Genomic DNA, 20,367 nt, shown 5'->3' with positions numbered 1-20,367 from the left:
TTAGTCCTTGAAATTATTGTTACTTTGCAGTCAACACAAAACATGAAACTGTACTCAACTCAAGTTACTGACATCTGGTAGATTAGAATCTGATAATCTGTTGCATATACAGAAAAACATTTAAATTATACTTTGTAATGAATTAAGGAGATTAATTAATTGAATTAATTCAAAGAAATTCACAGGAAATTATGTAAAATAAAGCATTGCCATCATTTATTTTGAGTTTTTGGGCCTTTTGTATGTGGAGTCAGACTGATGACAGAGATGCAACATAAGCTGCAGTTGATTGTTCTGTTGAACAAGTTTAAAGCTTATTAGGTTTTGTAATGTCCGACATGTTTGCAGCACATTGTGGTACTATATAAACAGTATTTATTCTTTTGTTGATAGATTTTTTCCCCCCCCCCCGTAACTTGTTTATTCATAGGATGCTTCAGAACAACCAGCTGCGGTCTGTTCCTGCTGAGGCCTTCAACAACCTGCACAACCTGCAGTCACTGTGAGACACACACACACACACACACACAGATGTAAAGCATTTTATCCTTTCCCTTCGACTGATCCGTACTTAATGATGTAATATGGATGCACACCCACTTCTATGTAAAATACACAGGCATGTTCACTACAAACAATAGAAACAGGAAGAAGAAGAAACTTAATTTTTATTCACCTTGAATGTAAAAAGTGGGAAAAATAACTGTTCCGTATTGAACGTGACGTTCATCTGTTTTCAGCAAGTTTTATTTCCCCAGCAGGTCTTAATAAACACCACTGTAAATGTCACACTGTGTTCATGAACGCCACTGCACACATGTCGGCTCCGAATCGCACTCGAGAGGCACCGACTGCTTTTTTTTAGGCACCGAGTGTCCAAATGTTCTCACAGTGGTATCAAGCTAAAAGTTTTCCACAAAACCTTAGAAAGACACACACTCATCATTACGTCTCATTTTACTCTTTGGTGGAAAGGAATCCTCAGTCTCTCTCTTATACACACACACAGTATATAAATGTATGTAGTTCAGACACTGAGTTCCCTCAGTCGGATAACACGGTAATTATACTGAAACTGTACCCGTGTGTGTGTGTGTGTGTGGAGATAAGGGTATCAGGATGGAGACGTCTGAGGTCCCATCCTTCTCTTCTGTCTCTCTGTGTGAACAGAGGCAGTATTGTCCAGACAGACAGACAGACAGGTTCCTTTGTAACATGCATGTTTACGTTGCTCCACGTGCAGAAGACCTGAAGCCGTTTTACCTGAACTCACCAAAGACCGGCGCAGGAAGTTGGGCTACAGCAGATCTGTGCTCGGCGACGGCTGTTTCTAGGGATGTAGGAAATCGGAATCCTTTTAATTCTGTTACTAGATTGGAGCATTGATTAAGCCGCACCCTCTGGCTCAGATTGGGTATCCACCATCTTTATCTTTTAATAATAAGTAAAATGAAACATTTTTAGTTTAAAATGGAGATTTAAATCCACTCAGCAAAATGACAAAGATATATTTATGTGATGCAGCTGCATTTTGGCTGCATTTTGCTCAAGAAACCTTTTAAGCTTTGCGCTTATTTTATTAATCAGGAAACTCAGTGACTTCGCTTCCATAAAGTTTGTGGACTCACAAAAGAGAGAGAAAAAAAAACGAAAGTAAGCTGTAACCAGAATCTGTCCGACACGTCTGACGATTTAATTCCCAGTAAAGCTTCAAAATGATCCACTGCTACTGTGGTGAAGGAAACTATACCTTAGAGTTAACATCTGGGTCAGAGACCTAAAGAAAGGTGAGAGAAAATGGCAAATTAAAATATGTAGGACAGAGACTCTGTCAGCATCACTACAGAGGAGCAGCGAGGAAACAACCTGTTGTAAAAAAACATTTTTCAATTTATTGACTGAAGCAGCCAGAAATGAATTTATCTGTTCACACAAAGATTGTGGTCAGAGAGTTTCTTCTTTTAATTCTTTTCCTTTTGCTATTTTTTGTTCTTCTTTTTCATCATCATCATCTTCTTCCTTTATTTTTCGTCTTTTTGTTTTCTTTTTACAAAGCCAGACACACGTGTATTCTGTATCACTGCATCAGTATAACATTAGGTCTAATTTAAGATTATATGCAACTGGTCATTTGTAACATATTAAGTCCAGTGTAGGTAATATACAAAAGTAGTTCTAAATAAATTACTAGGGACGTCCTGATGCCGATACCAGGAAGTACTTTTCCTCGTACTCGTAAAACTTCTCTGATACTGGATCACTGAATCAAAAATGTCTGTGGTTTAGAGCTTAATTAACGAGGACAAAAGTAAAGCTGAATACAAATTCTGTTGCTGTGTCTTCAGATCTAGTTGCTAACAGTCATACTCACGTTTCTCAGGAATATTTTAAAAACATTGAATATTGTGACTAACGTCAGCAACAACGAGAGTAAGGATCTGACCCTAAATCCGTCTCTTTTTCCCTCTTTTTTTGTGTCCTGTGTTCTCAAATGTAAGGATCTGTGCTTGTACTTGGGAAAAGCTGGTATCAGAACATCCTAATAACTAACACATACACACACATTTATACATGGAAAAAAGCCTGTGCAGAAAAAGTTAAGAGTTTGAAGGATTTTACTTTGAAGGCCAAGGAGGAAGTCAAAACTTGGAAGAAACTTCTCATATGTCTTGTGCAGAAAATAGACAGACAGGAAATGATGGTTTTGAAACAAATCTGTTTTCTTGGGGTCTCAAAATCTTTTGTGGCCTCGTAAAAACAACAATGCAGGAAATTTCAAAGTTAAGAAAATAACTTCAGTTTAGCTGCTTTCTGAGCTTTGGCACAAAGCTCGGCCTGCGCTCATTAAAATACCTTCGTTTGGCGGCAGAACTCATTGGCTGGTTGAGTGGTGCTCGAGCAGCAGCCGATCATTCCTCTGCAAACACTTGATCTCTGCTGTTCCTCTTAAACGGCTTCAAAGGAAAGTGCGGCACGGTTTAGAGTATAAACATACGAAATCTTTAGTTTTTATTTTCGGTTACTTTGGATTCCATGAAAGCAAAAAGATCACGGAGCAACGTCCAGCACGTCAGCCCCTGTAATTAATAAAAGGACCCCCGAAGATGCCTAAATCAAATTTTGAGTGGCCTCCAAATTACACTATTTGTTTCCTGTTAATTTTAGCTGCTGAAATGATCTGTTTACATGTTAAACTACTGAAAGGTGAAGAACGACCTCCTCCCCTACAGTTGATGAGGCATTCAGTGACTCGTTAAACCCCGGGAGTACACTCAAAATGATGTCTGTTTAACAAACACTGCTTTTACTTGACCAACTGAATTTATTTGACTTTAAACTAGCGCAGCATTTTATTGTTTATCTCATACGCTCTGTAAATCTCTCCTTAGCCGTCTGGATGCCAATCACATCTCCACTGTTCCCGTTGGCTGTTTCTCCGGCATGCGCTCGCTCCGTCACCTTTGGTTGGACGACAACTCTCTGACGGAGGTGCCTGTGGAGGCTCTGAGCGAGCTGCCCACTCTGCAGGCCATGACCCTGGCCCTCAACCACATCAGCCACGTCCCTGACTACGCCTTCAGCAAGCTGGGCCGCCTGGTGGTGCTGTATGTACACATCGATGCAAAAATACAACTCAACCTAAAAATGTCCAGCAAATGGGTTTTTTATTGAGTCCAAAACTTAGGATACAGTGTTAAACGGTGCAGTTACAAAGCCAAAACATGAAGCACAGACTTCCTTTAATACACTTGGATGGGATCACTTTGCGTGGTACAGTCGAGTGACATCTTGTGAGCTACAGTACATTTTGTGCTGGTGGTTTATAAAGGCATTGGTAAGGTTAATAACTGATTCGGCTCCAATGAACCACACTGAAATGCACTCGGCTTCTCTCCCGTCTGATTAATCGACTCGCTTTAAAACACATCTACAAATCTGGAGTGTTTAAACAACTTACTAACGTCCGTTCTCCGTTTCACTTTGTTTGCACAAAGTAATGACGAGATGAGTTAAATGTGCTAAATGTCTAGCTAAAAAAAAAAAAAAAACTACTGGAAAACAACGAGTAGAAGCCAGGATAAGAAGGCAAACAAGGAGGGAAAATGAGAGGATGTGTGGAGGGCGAAACAGGCTTTGCTTCAAGCTGCAATTACTTTCATTTCACCATGACTGAGTGTCATTTAGCAATGAAGAAATCAGTGAGGACGGATGGAGACACCACACTTTGCCTTTAGCCTTCCACCTCTCTGTTTCTTCATGCTTCACTTTATATTATCGCAGTAATCAAATTAGCCTTTACTCTCATTTTTTTTTTTTTTAGTAGAACATATTTTTTTAGTGAATCAAATGTTGAACAATTGTGAGAATTCCCACGCTATTTCCCGAAGCCCGAGTTAACATGCAACATGCTATTGTTGTTGTATTTTTACACCCAAAGATGTTGAGCTTACAATCACAGAAAAATATGTGAATCTGAGAATCTACCAGAATCTTTGTCAATCGTCTTTATAATTTTAGCTGTAGTACTGGTTTCTAAGTGTCTGTGGAACTGATGAAATTGCTGTGTAAATGTAAAGTGGTTTAACCAGCTGAGGCATTTCCTCTAAACCTGGAAATAAACCTCATACTTAGTAAAACTAGTAGCCAGTAGGTTAGTTAGGTGGCAGGAATTAGCTTTAAATGAAAAGCAGATTACAGTCGTTATCCCTTTGTTAGTAACGAGGAGGTTAGCTGCTCGGAATTAGTTATGTAATTAGGTCTGTTTTCCATGTTTATCTGTTCTTTATTTGGTTAGAGAACTAGAAACCCAACGGAACGAACAGGGCAAGTCAAATCCAAACATCCAACATGATTCATTAATCCTGCTCAAATCGAACCTACAGTCATACTTCTCTTTTATTTGCTTATGAAACCACTTTTCTACATTTTGTTAACGTTTGTGTGTGTGTGTGTGTGTGTGTGTACAGACGGTTGCTAGGAGCTGTCACTGCATTAAGTTTAACTGGAGCAGCGACTGTCCCTGTCTGTCCATATTAGCTCCTTAATAACATGCAAACTGTGCGTGTGTGTGTGTGTGTGTGTGTGTGTGTGTGTGTGTGTGTGTGTGTGTGATGGCATTCAGTGCGGCAGCATTGAAGTCTGCTGTCATTTCTTTTGTCCAATTGGCTTGAAGCTAATTTGCATGAAATTACCAAAAGAAAAAAACTTTCTTGAGAGGCCCCAGGGCCCCTTTTAGAAAGACAGACACACACACACACACACACACACACACACACACACAGTTTGTCTGCTTCATTAGTCCATCAGTCTCTCTCTCTCTCTTTCTCCACAGGCATCTCAACAACAATAGGATTGTTTCCATGGGAACGAACTGCTTCCATGGACTGCGCAGTTTGGAGACACTGTGAGTTTTAGTGTGTGTGTTGCAGCAGTCAGGGTTGAGTTGGGGTCAGGGTGGAGGGTTAGGTGATCAGAGAGGGGTTTGGAACCTTGTTGGGGTTGTTAAGAACATGCAGAAATTTGGGGAAATTGTGCTTTTCGAAGCCCACGAGTCAGATGAAATTAAAAACTGACCTGAAGTTCCCCCCAGCTTAAGCTTGATTGTTCTTAAAAGTACAAAGGTTGTTGTCATTAAATACAACACAGTAGTTCCCATCAGTGAACCTCCTGACTGGTGTGAGCAAATGAAATCATTTGTTTCCACCCACTTGATTTTATGCACATGAGGGCACATGAAAATTTAGCTTAAAAGAAGAACAGAAACATTTGGTTATTATGAGGAAAGGTCACACATGGTCACTGGTAAAAGTTTGAAGAAAATTTGGTGTTTTGTTAAAAACAAAATGCACAAAAAAGGTCCAGTGTAAATCACACTAAGATTCTGTTCACGTTCATCTTATTGTGTTGTTTTGTGCAGTCTTTGAATGGCACCAGCTGTTTATCTTAGCTAACATTGATTAATTTCCATCACATCTGGATGGAAACTCAATTTATAATTTGCATTGTGGCCTGTTGTTGATGAGTTAAGTACACAAGTAACTTCAACACAACACTGTACTTAAGTACAGCTCCTGAGTAAATGTACTTACCTGTACACTCCACCAGTTTCTGCGTTTACCAGTTGGTATGTGATCAGGTTTGCCAGGGAGTTTTTGAGGATATTAACCAGAGTCGAGGCAGATTAAAGCGTGTTTGTGTGTAATATGAGGAGTGTGTGTGTGTGTATAATATGAGGAATGTGTGTGTGTGTAGTAATGTTTCTGTTTTCTCAGTCAACCAGAGAAGCAGGTTTAAACACACAAACACACACAGCCTTCATTTGGAAATACTTCTGTATGTGTGTGTTGGAGCCGCTCTGTGTGTGGCCCTGGCTGTATGCTAATCATAATTACTATTCATACACACAAGCAGCATGTGTGTGAGACTATGTACCTGTAGGATCAGCAATAACAAACCACACCAGAGACTCGAGTTCATCTGAAACTACAAACACAAACAGAGCGAGACGAACCAAACGGAAATGGAAACAGAAAAAAAGAAATTAATACAACCAGCTCGGTTCAGAAAACCCACCAGGGTTTTTTTGAAGACATTTACTTATGTCAGTGTCAACTGTGGTGGTGGCCCAACCTCAGCTTCAACTAAGCCCCAAATATTTTGCCCCAGTTCCTTTTTCTGGTTCCAGTAAGTGACGAAAACAGCAGTGAGCAGCAAACCAAAAATCCAGCTTTCAAAACATCCTAATAGAAACTTCTGAAGAGTGACAGTGCGCAGGCAGCATTAGCCCCTGAAAACCACCACAACTGGGTCCAGACTGAGATGCCTGTGAATCTGGACAACAGGCGAAACCAAGTGTTTTCACCAAAACATATTAAAGTTCTTGGGAAGAATTTGAAATTAATATCAAAATAAAATGTTCAGTGATTTTAAATAGATTTTTGGCCACAAATGAGGGAGGAAATGCCACAGCTGTACAGACTTTTGAAGATGCTGATTTATAAAAATGATTGTTCATTGACTGACCACAACGATCTAATGTGAGCAATCAACAGCACCAGCCTGATCTTTAGAACTTTAAGTTCAGCAACAGCGTTTTACTTAAGCAGGATTATAATTTGCTGTCAGAACTCAGCAAAGCTAAATCTAACCTGTAACCCGAGTCATTAATGATTAGAAAATGGTAATAAACATATTTCACTGACCTATGATCAGATCAGCAATGAAACTAAGAGAAGCCTTGAAGATTAAACTGGGAGAGATTCAATATTATATTTAGGAGAAATTGTTGTAGGACCCCTTAACATCAGTCCACTGACTGACAGACCACCTGAACCCAACCATCGGATTAATTTACAGCATCACATGATTAAAGTAGAATAGAAAAAGAAAACATCTGGATCTCCACCTGATCCAGCTCACATCCAATCACAAGCCTCCATTTTGCAGAGCACAGAGCGGACCAGCTATTGTTCTCCCAAATCATCCTCTGGACACACACGTGTACTCACACACTCAGAACCAGACTGAAGCAATTTCAATTTAATGGTATTTTCACAATGTGGCAGTTTCATTCCACATAGTGTGTGTGTGTGTGTGTGTGTGTGTGTGTGTGTGTGTGTGTGTGTGTGTGTGTGTAATAGCCACCTGCATCCCAGAGATGGTGGAGAGGACCTGATTGAAGCCATGTGTGGACTTGAAGAATGCTCTAGTCTCTGCTGGTGATGAAAGAACGCAGAGAATAAGGGAGGCACAGTTAAACGTTTCTTTAATAAACTTAAAAGACGGAAAGAAAATGAATCTAAACATCAAGCTTGAAACGCAAACATTTACATGAGCCACTTTCCCAAACTTAAGCTGCCACTCCCCCAGACTCCCAGTCCTATTATGGATCAGGTATTCCCACTCCACAGCAGAACATTGGCAGGATCTTCAGCTGTTCCCAAAGTACGGCCTCCAGTTATTGCTCCTGTGTATATTAGTCTTAAAGGTAGTGTCCGTATTCCAAAATTAAAAGTTGATGCTAATGATTTGAAGCAAAGAGTCCAGATCTACTGCAGATGTGGAATTCTGAGTTTAGCCTGTTTGGAATAATTCGTTAGAGCTGATCTTCCCATTTTAAGCAGTAAGACTCGCTAATCCCAGTCTAGAAGTGAGGCTCCCAGGGGCCGTTCCCCGTATGAAATGATTTATTCTCAACAACTTCTAAAAAGTAAAAAAGGAAGATAGATAGATATCTGATGTAAAGCTAGTTTACAAAATCTGAAAGTACAATTTGCCTGTATAACAGTCTCTATTTCTGTCAGGGATTTGAACTACAACAGCCTGGTGGAGTTTCCCACGGCCATCCGCTCGCTCAGCCACCTCAAGGAGCTGTGAGTCCCAACTGTGTGTGTGTGTGTGTGTTTTATTGAGCAATATGTCAGACAGCTTCCCTGTATCCAGAGCAGATTACACCTGTAACATACCGACAGACCACACGTCCGTCCTGAAGAAGAAGCTGCAACTTTTCTTAGATATCTGGTCATTTTTGGGGCCTTAAACATGAAGCTGAAGTGCAGAAACAAAATCACCTGAATACTTACATTAGGACGTTTGCGCTGTAAATTCGATGGCAGTGTGAATTTTATGTCTTTGTGAGTTCTGCTTGATGGCAGACGTCTGTCAGTCAGGTAGGTTTCATAAATAAATGTTCTCTAAAAGGATGATGCTTATGATTTTCATCTGCGCCACAAAGCTCATATGTTTCTCAAACAGTATGAGAACACATGCTGTTACATTATTATAAAATGTATGGGCACCACTTTATAAATGCTAATCTAAAGATAGTTTAGCAATAGTGGATCAGGAAAGAAGTACAGTTGCAAAGGAGGAATTTCTGTTCTGCTTGCTCTTTAGTGGTTTCCATAGTAACAACATCCAGTCCATCCCAGAGCACGCCTTCACTGGGAACCCCTCACTGATCACCATGTAAGTACCAACAACTTTTATGATTAAACCTTATTTAAAAAGTAGAGATGGTGATCTAACATTTGTCTGAGGTTTGAAAGACGAAAAACTGTCCCACACGAGGAAATTCTTCATGTTAACGCAGCATAAAAAGACAAAAACATGCATAAAGAGGCTGTGGCTCTGTGACCACTACTGTTTTGTCTCTGCACATGTGATCATATTGTTATTGAAGTTTCATTTTAACCTGCACTAGCCTGGCACTAACTGTTGAGCCTCATGTCAGATGTTCACACCACAGCCGTCACAAACGTGATGAAGCCATTACAGACAGAAAGTCCTAATACAGACTCTAAGTCATCAACAGAAATGCAGGGGATGCTCAGAAAATGGTGGACGAAACACAACGGCGAGACATCACGTTGTCTGCTGCACAATGTGAACAGAAAGATGTTTCAGATCATTTTAATCTCTCTATCTGTGACCAGAGGAGAAGATGGTCTGGAATCTTCGGGGGAACCCGTTCGAAGGTCGAAGGACCCAGGAAGCCACGTGTTGTACAGATTGTGCAATTTGATGAGTTAAAATTATGGCTGCAGAAAAATGCGATGACTTCCCAAAGTTAATGTCATTTGAGTTCAAATTCTCCAGGTTTCCTAACAGCTGGTTGTTAATTGTAAATTACTGCTTATCATGTTGCCTTGTCTTCTGTAACCAGTCTAAGATGATGACGTTTGTGTCACATTGTACAGATTTTTCTACAACAACCCAATCCAGTCTGTTGGATCTTCGGCCTTTCAGAACCTACCAGAACTACGCACACTGTGAGTACGGCTGTATTTACTGATGCTGTGGACACACAGTGGAGCTGTGCGAAGGTGCAAAGTGTATGAAATATCAAATTTAAAAACCTGATCTAACAAACCTGCTAATAACCGTTCATTTTTATTTCTTTTAAAACATCACAGAAGTCACTTTTAATCAAGATCAACCATTTTAGATGAATCACTTTTGTTTGATTTAAGAGGTCATGGTTAGGTTCCGTATTTCGCCGGTATTTTACAAATGATTTCCTCAGAAGAGTGTTTAATGCCTAATCAATGGAATTGATTCAACTTAAATTTAACCCAGCACACTGTAATAAACAATGCTGAACTCAAACACAGCTTTTGTCTCCTTAAACGCCTTAAACACAGTATGATATACCATTCACCCACACAGTACATCAAACAAACCTAATTTATTACTTTGATATTTATTAGCATGATTTGGTTGACCTCAGACAAACCCCTCATGGGATAATATTACAAAGAGAAGTTAGCTGCAGTATTTGGCTGCCGCCTCATTAAAACGGACACAGAGAACACGAATGAATTTCGCCTGTTTCTCTCAGCTGGACACAAACACAAATTTGTCTCTTTGTCTGACTCGTCCTTCAGCTCTCTGAACGGAGCAGCAGATCTCACCGAGTTCCCAGATCTGACAGGAACCAAGAGCCTGGAGAGCCTGTGAGACACGCACGCACACACACACACACACACACACACACACACACACACACAAAGGAATGTTTCATATCGCAGTGTTTGCTGTGTTTTCGAAGCCGAACCTCAAATTAAACTGCTGTTATTAATATGTTGCCGTTATTATCCTATCGGACAGACTCCAACTTTATTTTTCTGCAGCTCCGGCCTGAAATTAAACCCGTCGCTTTCTCCTTGTTGTGACCCAGTTTTCCATGTCACAATAAACACATTCACATTGCTTGTTTTCTTGTATTTTTCCATTTAAACTCATTTGTCAAAGCACTGTGTGTGTTTAACACTCACCTCCTGCTGAACCAGTAGGTGGAAATAGCAACTCCACCCGTTTAACTTTCGATCCCTCCCAGTATTCCCGTCACGTCACATTTATCATTCTAACATTTTCTTTCCTAACTAACAATAACATAGAGGATAGTTTCATTTCACCACAGCTTTCTGTTTACGTACATGTAAAACTTTTCCTTCATACATCTTCAAAGCCCTCAAACACATCACAGTAACGTCTAATATCCTCTTAATGCCCACAAATGCACTGTGGAGTTTCTGATCATTGTTTGTGTGCTTCATAATACCATGATATACCCTAAATAATCTTTATTATTCTATAATACATCTTTCATGCACCTTAACAACTTCTGAGACATGAAGTGAAAATGCTGTCAAACATGCACATACCTGATGGGTTTTCTCTTGTCTCTCGTTCTGTGTGTGTGTGTGTGTGTGTGTGAACGTGTGCGTGTGCAGGACTATAACTGGAGCTCGGATCACCTCTCTGCCCAGTTCAGTGTGTGAGCAGCTTCCAAACCTGCAGCTGCTGTGAGTCCACATATAAACTGCATCATCAGGTTGTTTGGTGGCTGAAGAATCTACAGTCTCTATTGTTTTTTCCCATTATTGTGTCACCAAAGTTATCATTGCTATCAAAGCAATCAGACTTGAACATTTGTCTGTGTTGTTGGAGCAGAGACAACGGGTTCACCAGCTGAGACTGATCAGAATTCCTCCCTTAATGAAGCATCTTATCTTGCCAAAGCTCTCTGGTGGTTCTAACCCTACACTTCTACAAAGAAGACAATAACCGTATGAAACACGAGGCTGACTGACAGGTGTATTTACGGGGCAGCAGTGAGCTAATGCTTAGAGAAGAAAACAAGTTAGTATCTGAAACTGAATCTGAAAGGCCCCCTTTGTTGCCCAGGTTCCCAGGAAAAAGCTATAGACTATCTAATAGATGGACAATGTACAGTGAGGCACAGAACTCCAGGAATTTGAAAGAGAAGCTGATAAATGAAATCGAAACACGCGTGTAGACGGGTGGGGTGTTGGGTGGCCGGATCTTTGAGCGACGTGGTCACGGGTGGGCAGGAAGCAGAAACGGACTGAGGAAAAAAGTCCGAAGACCAACAGGATTCATCCTCTGGGCACCATGAATGTTAGTTCGGTCTGTTAGTACACATGGTGCCAATGTGGCTAAAAGTTACTTGTGTGGCTACAATTTTTACTTCGACATAAAAATAAAACACCGCTGTGATGCGTTCTGTGTGACGACAACAGGAACTTTTCTCTCTGCAGTGATCTCTCCTATAATCAGATCCAGACTCTTCCCAGCTTCTCCGGATGTGAGAACATCCAGAAGATGTGAGTTTGACTTTTTAATTTTCACTTTCATTCACCTCTTTCTCAGCTGTTGACTTTTTTTGTTGTTGTTGTTTGGGGGGGCGGAGAAGTCAGGAACAACTTTTTATCGGTGCAAAAACCTCCGTTTTCTAGTTTGCGTCACAATCACTGTAGCTCAACGGTTACCATAGCAACCAATTAAGCACAGCCAGCTGTGCATTATGGAAATAATTAGCACCGTTGTAGTTCATGTTTGACCAATCAGACTGCTCAGAATTAAACAGTTGGCTGCAAAACAGATTGATAAAAGTGTGTGTGTGTGTGTGTGTGTGTTTGTGTGTGTGTGCGTGTGCGTTTCAGTGATCTACACAATAATGACTTAGAGCAACTGCAGGAGAACACCTTCCACGGTCTAATGTCACTTCGCTCTGTGTAAGCCCACACACACACACACACACACACACACTGAACATGTTTAATTATCCTGGAGATCTGTGAAGTGACCCTAAGGTCTGTAACTATTCCCAAATGGAGACCCTCCAGGGGCTCCGCTTGCTTAGTGGATGTGTATGATGACATACATGGCTCAAAGTCTGAACGCTACACAGACATTACTACTATAAGTGATACTTTTACCACCAGTACATACACATTTGAAGTGTTTGGGAGTTTGTGCAAAGAGCTAGAAGAGTGGTAGTAATATTAAAATATACAGATTTTTTTCATCGTGTCTTTCTGAATATTATGACTTTATTTCTATAGTTTGATCATAAATTCTTATACAGTTCACACACACTTTGTCTTAGTCTGGGATAAGAAACAAAGACAGGTTGTGACGTGAGGCTTTATAATTATCAGGTCTGCACAGGTCAGATCTGACTTGTAAAAACAAGGTTAGTAGTTGGATTCTGTAATGTCTCTGTTTGTGCGTCTCTAGTGATTTATCGTGGAACAGACTGTCGTCAGTGAAGCTGAACTCCTTCTCCGCTCTGCCCGCTCTGACCAAACTGTGAGTAACCAGATGACAGGGCGAACAACTTTAGATGCAGGTCCTCTGAGAAATCTCTTCAGGGTACAAGGCTGGATTATCAGCATGGACACACAGTCCCACGTTCAATCACTTAGCTTTGGTCATTTGTGCCAGAAAATCAGCTCCACCCTTAATCCACACAAAGTCTCTACAAATTTTAAATATTTAAAAAAGGGTTTGGAACATGTGAACTAAAGGGTCAGTTAGTGAATAGAAAGAATTATAGTTGCTCTCTGTTGTCATTTAGGATGCACATGTGGAAAAAATCTGGAGTAAACTACTAAACTTGTACATTCATGTTATTAACAGCATGAAGTTGGCTTGAAGCATCATTTATAGCATTTTATAGCATTGAAGTACTTAGTACTTGCACTTTTTACTCTGCTACCCTTGAAGCTGACAGTAGTACCATCATACTGAGTCAGGACTGCAGTTTTTCTTTCTTTCTGCAGTGACCTGTCGTCCAATCAGCTGTCGTCTCTGCCTCTGACTGGTCTGCAGACTTTAACTCACCTGCGATTGGCTGGAAACAATCAGCTAATGGAGTTAATACCTCGAGAGGACCTCCCCCGAATCAGGTAAACTCATATTGTATGTAAACTAAGAATTCTGTCAGATTTCTGTCAAAACGCCGCCTGACATGACGCTGGGTGTCCACCATGGCTGCAGCTGGAGCAGAGCTCAAAAGTTCTTAGCCTGTGTTGTTGTGTTCAGGGTGATGGAGCTCCCTTACGCCTTTCAGTGCTGTGCCTTCGTCTCCTGTGAAAGAGAAGGAGGAGGAAGCTTGTCCTGGGAGAAAGAGGAAGCAGCAGACTCCACAGGGAGACACCCCACCGACCTCTCAAGCCCAGGTGAACTCTCAGATACATAACATCACATCACTGGTTCACCCTGATGAATTTCTAATGTTAAGAATTGGGATGAGTTGATAGTGGAAAGTTCTGTAAGTACAGTTTGAGGTATTTCAATTTTCTGCTACTTCTAATTTTGTCCTAGCTACTATTTCACAGGCAAATATTGTAATTTTACTCCACTACATTTATCTGGTAACTATAGTTACTTATCAGTAAAACTAAATAGAGTATATTCATCAGACTTTTATTGTGAAATTCAGCAGCTACCAAGCAGTACATAAAGTACATCATACTTATTCAATTCCCAACTGGTTGATTAAAACGGGGTTTACGGTTTTTAAAATCAGCTGCGACGTAAAAGTGAAAAAACACAAATGCATCGGTAGTTTGAATCCACTATTGTCATATTCAACTGACGGGAAATGGAACATTCAGCTTTCATATTCAGAAATGTGATTTTTTTCCTCAGATTTCTGCAGGAATTTGTGTTAGTTTTTTAGTTTGATTTGCTAATTTATTAAGGGCTCATGCAGCTCAGCATTGTCACACACAAGCAGCTGATGCAGTGTCTCTGGTTAAAAGCAGGATTCCTGTTAATTAGCAGCAGTTGGATTAAAATCAGACTAAAACAAACAAAAAAAGCAGCATAAAACAAAGCTGAAGATATTAACAATCTTCATTTGTATATGCTGAACATAATTGTGTTAACACTGACATTGACATGGTTCATTATACAACCCTCACAGCTCATTACTTTTAATCAGCTCCACCTTTTCCATGTCATTACACCCAGAGCTAGGGGCCTAGAGTTTTTCAAAGTAAAAGCCTTAGAGGTCTGATGTGCTGCTCTCCACATGCTGTGTCGCTGCAGCAGATCAGGACTGGGACGATTTTCTGTTGGAGTTAGACGATGAACCGAAACCCCAGCACTCTGTCCACTGCAGCCCTGCACCGGGTAGGACACACACGCGTTGGCGTTTACACTGCTCATAACTATAATAATTAATAATTAAGTCCTTTGATTGTTGCTGTAAATTTCCTCCAGGACCGTTCCGCCCCTGCCGTCATTTGCTTGGCAGCTGGTTGATCCGTGGCTCAGTGTGGCTCATCGCAGCATTCTCATTGGTCAGCAACAGTCTGGTCGTCCTGTCAGTCTTCTTTTCCCCCACCTCCTCAGTGACTCCACCGAAGCTCCTGATTGGTCTGCTGGCCTTGGTGAACGGCCTGATGGGAGTGTGGAGCGGCTGGTTGGCCGCAGTGGACGCCTGGACGTTCGGCAGCTTCTGGAGGTAGAAAACCAAATCAGAGACACATTTTAGGGAATTCAGGGGGGACTGCCGGAGGACTTTGTGGGTGCTGAGGGAATTTGGGGGGAATTTTGACTAAGCTGCTTGTCTCTCATTTGTTTTTCAAGTGTCCCAGATCCATTTTTCAGCAAAAGTCTTGGATGATCCATGTCCATATTGTTCCATATGTCGCTGGCGAAACGTTCTTGGACGTCCTTAGACATCTCAGTATCTTTGCGTGTTGCAGGTACGGCGGCAAGTGGGAAAGCAGCTTCCTGTGTCGACTCAGCGGCTTCCTGTGTGTGTTTGCGTCACAGAGCGGCCTCTTTCTGCTCACCGTCGCAGCCCTGGAGCGGTGCCTGGCCGCCGCCGCTCGCTACAAAACTGACGGGTCGAGCGGTGAGGAACAAGGCACACGTTCAGACACAAATGCTTTTATGAACCGTATGTGGGGTCTGAGAGGAAGCCTGGAAATAATCAGAAGGTTTGAGGATTTAGAAAGTGGTGACCTGTAAACTGAAGCTAAATGATAACGTGTCAGGATTTGTCGTGTTTCCAAACAGTCAAATTTTTTATTATTTCCAGGTTTCTATAAAAATATCACATTTTTCACGTGCTCTCAGGACCCCACCTATCGTTTTTATAGTGGCAGAAAACCCATGTTAAACACAGTCACTCGTAAAAGGCAGGTAACAAACAATAACTGTAGAATAACAGACTTCCAACCCCAATTCCCCAGAATTTGAGGAGCTGTGTAAAACACAAATAAAAACAGGATGCAATGATTTGCAAATCTCATCAACCCAATTTTTATTTACAATAGAACATAAGCAATTACTTTTGCAGCCTTTTTGAGATGCGTTGCATTGCCTTCTGTTTTTATTCACATTTTACACATCGTCCCAAATTCTGGGGAATTGGTGTTTGTAATTATGGGTCGAACAAAAGACAAAAAAGCGCAAACATTGGACTTTGTCTTTCTCTTGTCTTCAGGTCGCTCCTTGTCTTCCCTCTCCGTCCGTCTTTCCATCTTTCTGTGTTTCCTCTTGGGTTTGGCCGTCACGCTGCCCCACCTGCTGACTGGACACACCAGCACCTCCCTCTGTTTGCCTCTGCCTTCCTCCTCTTCTTCATCCTCCTTGGCTTTCTCCGTCTCCCTGGTTCTCCTCGACTCGCTGTGTTTCCTCCTCATGACACTCGCCTACACTCACCTCTACTGTCGAGCAAACAAAGCCCCACCTGCCTCAGAGGAGGAGGTGGTGCTGACCCGACATGTAGCCTGGCTGCTCTTCTCCGACTGCCTCCTCTACCTCCCAGTGGCCTTCCTCTCCTTCTCCTTCCTGCTGCGCCTCCCCACCGCCGGGCCAGAGGCGGCAAAGGGAGTTCTGCTGCTTGTGGCGCCACTGCCGGCCTGCGTCAACCCGCTGCTCTACCTCCTGTTCAACCCGCTCGCCAGGGAGCAGCTGGCGGCACTCTGCAAACGCACCTGTGGAGCTGTAGTGCCACCAAGGCTCCACAGAGGAAGAGGAGGAGGAGGAGGAGGAGGAGGAGCTGGAGGAAGGTTGAAGCCGAGCCCACTGGATTTAACATACGATGAGGAGGCAGAGAAGCAGTCGTGTGATTCAACACAGGCGCTGGTGGTTGTTGGAGGCATAAAAGAAGAAGAGGAGGACGAGGAGAGAGGAAGAAGGAGTGAGACACAACATTCAGTGGCATTTGTTGCTCCTTATCATTAGACTGAAGCATAAAACACACAGGGCTCAAATTTCTCACCTGACAGAAGTCAAACAGCTGAAAACTGCTGAAACTAAGGTTTAAAAATCCACCCTGATGATTCAGACAATGGCCGAAGTGAAAAGCTCTGCTCCCCATTAATCTGACGGCAACTGAATGTCTGAAGACCACAGTGGTCACTTTTCGGAAAAAGCTGCAACGACAATCTGGACCCAGCAACCTTTACATCCGTTTCCACATGGTACAAGTCTGTTATTATCATCCTAAACTGAATGGAACACACCATATTTTCAGAAGCTGAAATAAAATAAGTGAGCAGAAGAAAATTTAAACCTGCAAATGAACAGTGACTTAAACTAAAACACAAACTAACATAATGTCATGTTCGTGGTGAACATCCTGCTTGTATTGTGCTTCTTTTGTCTGAACGAAGACACGAGGACCATTAATGTAAAAATGATGATGTTACACATCACAAGTCTGAAAACGGTTTGAGGCAAAACCACTGATTCCTACGTTGGGACTCTCATTATCTGTCACATTAATTCTAAAAACCAGCTCTAGGGTTTGGAGAACTAGCATTAGACTGAGATGTGTCAACAGATCCAGGCCCGTACAGTTCCTTGCAAAAGTATTCACACCCCCCGAACTTCTTTACATTCTGTCATTTTGTTACGTTGTGACAAAATGTGGAAAATTTCACATTAGCAAGGCTCAGTATAAACCAAGCGTCTCATAGCCGCAGAGAACAAATTAGTGGGGACATTTTCTGACAATCACGGTTTATAGATCAGCGTGTGGTGGTTTAGTGTTATGTTGTGTAATATTCTGTTTCTGTGGTGGAATATACCTTTATCCAAAGCGTCTAATGTGACAGATTTGTGTGTGTCACCAACTTGTGAAATGCAGCAGGTTTCAGTGACGGCGGGTTCTGTGCCACGTCTTCCTTTAATGGAGGAGCTGCCTCCTGCACACAAAACTTCCATTTGGCTCCAAACTGCATCTTTTAATGAGCTCAGACATTTCATGTGACTGCAATGTTGTGTCCTCTATGTTGCGCTCCTACTCTGGCGAGCTTCATTAGCACGGCCCCAGATTTCCGTGAAATGTCCTGATCACGGTCCTTCTCTCCGGAAGATGCCATCACCATGTTTCCTCCAGTGCCGCCGACCGGGACAAAATTTGCGTTTTAGCTCCATGTTTCACACTGTGGCTGTAACCAACTGCAGCCTGTAGAGGACTTCAGCAGGACTTTTGCCAGGTGAGACAAAGACTTTGATTTGGACAAGACGCACACAGAAACACAACAGGCGGATGGGACTGTGTGGCAGTAAATGTAGCAAAGGACGGTGAGACATGAAAGCACACATAGGTGCTCAGCATGGACACAACTATCTCTAATTCTGTCCTAGTGTTTCTGTTTGTCTCTCCACTGCTTCATTTTTGGTCTTAGCAAACTTTCCAATATAGAAGAACTGTCCTCTGGCTCAGGCTGGATCTGGTCTGAAGGCCACAGAGGACACACACACATCATGAAACTGCTTTTTTTGGGGGGAAAAATAATTTAGTGTCATGTTGCCAAACATCCTACCAAATGTTCTACCAAATGCTGTCTGTGTTTGTTTGTGTGTGTGTGTGTGTGTGTTCGCGAGTGTATGCGAAAACTGCAGCTTCTGTGCAAATTGGCCACCGACTAAAACCAGGAATCACAAGACAAACGAGAAGAAAAACCAAGTGAAGCTCGTGTTCAGCAGCTGAAAGATTCCCACTGAGAAAACCTTTTTCTTAAAGTGTGTGTGCAAACACTGACACAGGTCTAACTTTTGGTCCCGTTCCAGCGATTTGTTCGCTTTTTATGTACGTGAAATAATAAACTGCCCAGATTTTAAGCTGTCAACAGTGACACAAAGAGAAATGTAAATTTGTAAGACTCTTAATTTGAAAGAGACCCACTTGATTCAGTAAGCTCTGTGGAAACAGGTGCGTAATTGTGATCCTGTCCCTGAACCAGAGGCTCAGACTCTTCTGTTCATCTTATTGTGACTGTGTTAGTGGTGAAAACTAGAGTTTTTCATGTTTGTTTTCTCATGAAACTTGTGTGAGTCCAGTGTTTTCTGGCTCTGAACTCAAAGCCACGCAGTGAAAAGGATTCACCCCCATGATTCAGTGATGTGAGGAACTAAATGGTAAAACGTCCTGGGGGGTGAATTCTCTAGCCATTTATTGTTTTTTACTTCTGATGATAATGAAAATAATAAAAATCACATCAGTGTAAAAATCAGTGTAAAAATTTAATTAGAAATGAACTTTCCTTTCGGACGAAGGACCATGAATGATTTATTCTAATGTATATTATGTACTCTTTGCCATTTCAGAATAAGGGCGTGCAAACTTTTGCCCACAACTGTTTTAAACTGAAATACAGTTTGAGCCCAAAGTAGCTCATGAACATGTTTTTAAAAGTTTGTGGACTGATGAAGCACTGTAGGTGGGAATGTAGAAACCCAAACTAATTTATCAGATCTGCTGTTAACAAGTTCTGTGAAACCTTCTAGTTGAATCAGACAGAACTCTGTCAGTGTATCTTTGTAAAATATGTTAATGCATGTGTGGAAATACATGTACTGTGACAATCCCCTTTTCCTGTTTTCTAGACTGTGAGAAATATGTTTTTAACGTTTGTACTTTAAGTGACGCAGAGCAGAAATGTTGCCAACACATTCTCAGTACGGACGTCTTTTTTGTTACGTTTTTTTTTTTGTGAAAGGTTTTCAAATGTTAAAGTTTTGTGTTCACGTGAGGTGGCAGATCCTTCAAAGCGTCCACAAAATGCATGAGCCTGTGATTTTGTGATTTTTGTGAATAAACTGCTTCATGTGAACTAGTAAACACCCTTTACATTTCTAATATTTGCATAAAATGTTGATGTTCTTCTTCTTTTCAATGAATGTTGCCTGTGTTTTAACTGCTGCACTTCCTGTGATCAGCATGTAAAATCTTAAAACAAATGAACTGAAAAGAAAAACCACAGTAGCTCCGACTTTCTCAGCTGTGTTTGCTCCCTGTTCTACACCTTTGTAAACTGAGAGGTTTAGTTTGTGGTTCATATAAACTCGTGTCACTGTATCTGCTCCGAGTCATCTTTTATTTTGGTGCCCCTGCAACGTTTGGACCACCTCCATCTTTGTTCCGCCATATTGGACGTGTCGCTGACTGTTTCGTCAGATCACTTTATTTTCCCTCCTGTCACGTTCACTGAGCCGACACATTTTAACTACACTGATTTAAAAGCTCTAACACAAGAGCCTCAACGCCCAAACCTGTAAAGCAGGCAGGGTGACAGATATTCAGTCACT

The 20,367-nt window shown here is 41.6% G+C and overlaps 1 protein-coding gene across 4 annotated transcripts in view; it reads left to right on the top strand.

Annotated features, from left to right (window-relative positions):
- The window catches only part of LOC137106816 (leucine-rich repeat-containing G-protein coupled receptor 5-like), a 33,072-nt gene extending 13,172 nt beyond the window's left edge, over window positions 1–19,900 (top strand). For 2 of the 4 annotated variants that reach the window (XM_067490754.1, XM_067490752.1), the window contains 17 exons: window positions 431–502; window positions 3,390–3,605; window positions 5,333–5,404; window positions 8,304–8,372; window positions 8,896–8,967; window positions 9,699–9,770; window positions 10,386–10,454; window positions 11,235–11,306; window positions 12,063–12,128; window positions 12,468–12,539; window positions 13,045–13,116; window positions 13,590–13,715; window positions 13,852–13,988; window positions 14,863–14,946; window positions 15,037–15,280; window positions 15,525–15,676; window positions 16,271–19,900. In XM_067490754.1, coding sequence (XP_067346855.1) covers window positions 431–502; window positions 3,390–3,605; window positions 5,333–5,404; window positions 8,304–8,372; window positions 8,896–8,967; window positions 9,699–9,770; window positions 10,386–10,454; window positions 11,235–11,306; window positions 12,063–12,128; window positions 12,468–12,539; window positions 13,045–13,116; window positions 13,590–13,715; window positions 13,852–13,988; window positions 14,863–14,946; window positions 15,037–15,280; window positions 15,525–15,676; window positions 16,271–17,013 — 2,410 coding nt within the window. In that variant the 3' untranslated portion in view covers window positions 17,014–19,900. The remainder of the gene's footprint in view (window positions 1–430; window positions 503–3,389; window positions 3,606–5,332; window positions 5,405–8,303; window positions 8,373–8,895; window positions 8,968–9,698; window positions 9,771–10,385; window positions 10,455–11,234; window positions 11,307–12,062; window positions 12,129–12,467; window positions 12,540–13,044; window positions 13,117–13,589; window positions 13,716–13,851; window positions 13,989–14,862; window positions 14,947–15,036; window positions 15,281–15,524; window positions 15,677–16,270) is intronic. The other 2 variants (XM_067490753.1, XM_067490755.1) reach the window with 2 other exon arrangements.
- The last annotated feature ends 467 nt before the right edge of the window (window positions 19,901–20,367 follow it).

This window comes from Channa argus, chromosome 21 (genome assembly GCF_033026475.1).
Source record: "Channa argus isolate prfri chromosome 21, Channa argus male v1.0, whole genome shotgun sequence".
NCBI classification, from domain to species: domain Eukaryota; kingdom Metazoa; phylum Chordata; class Actinopteri; order Anabantiformes; family Channidae; genus Channa; species Channa argus.
This window is presented reverse-complemented; position numbering and strand designations above follow the sequence as displayed.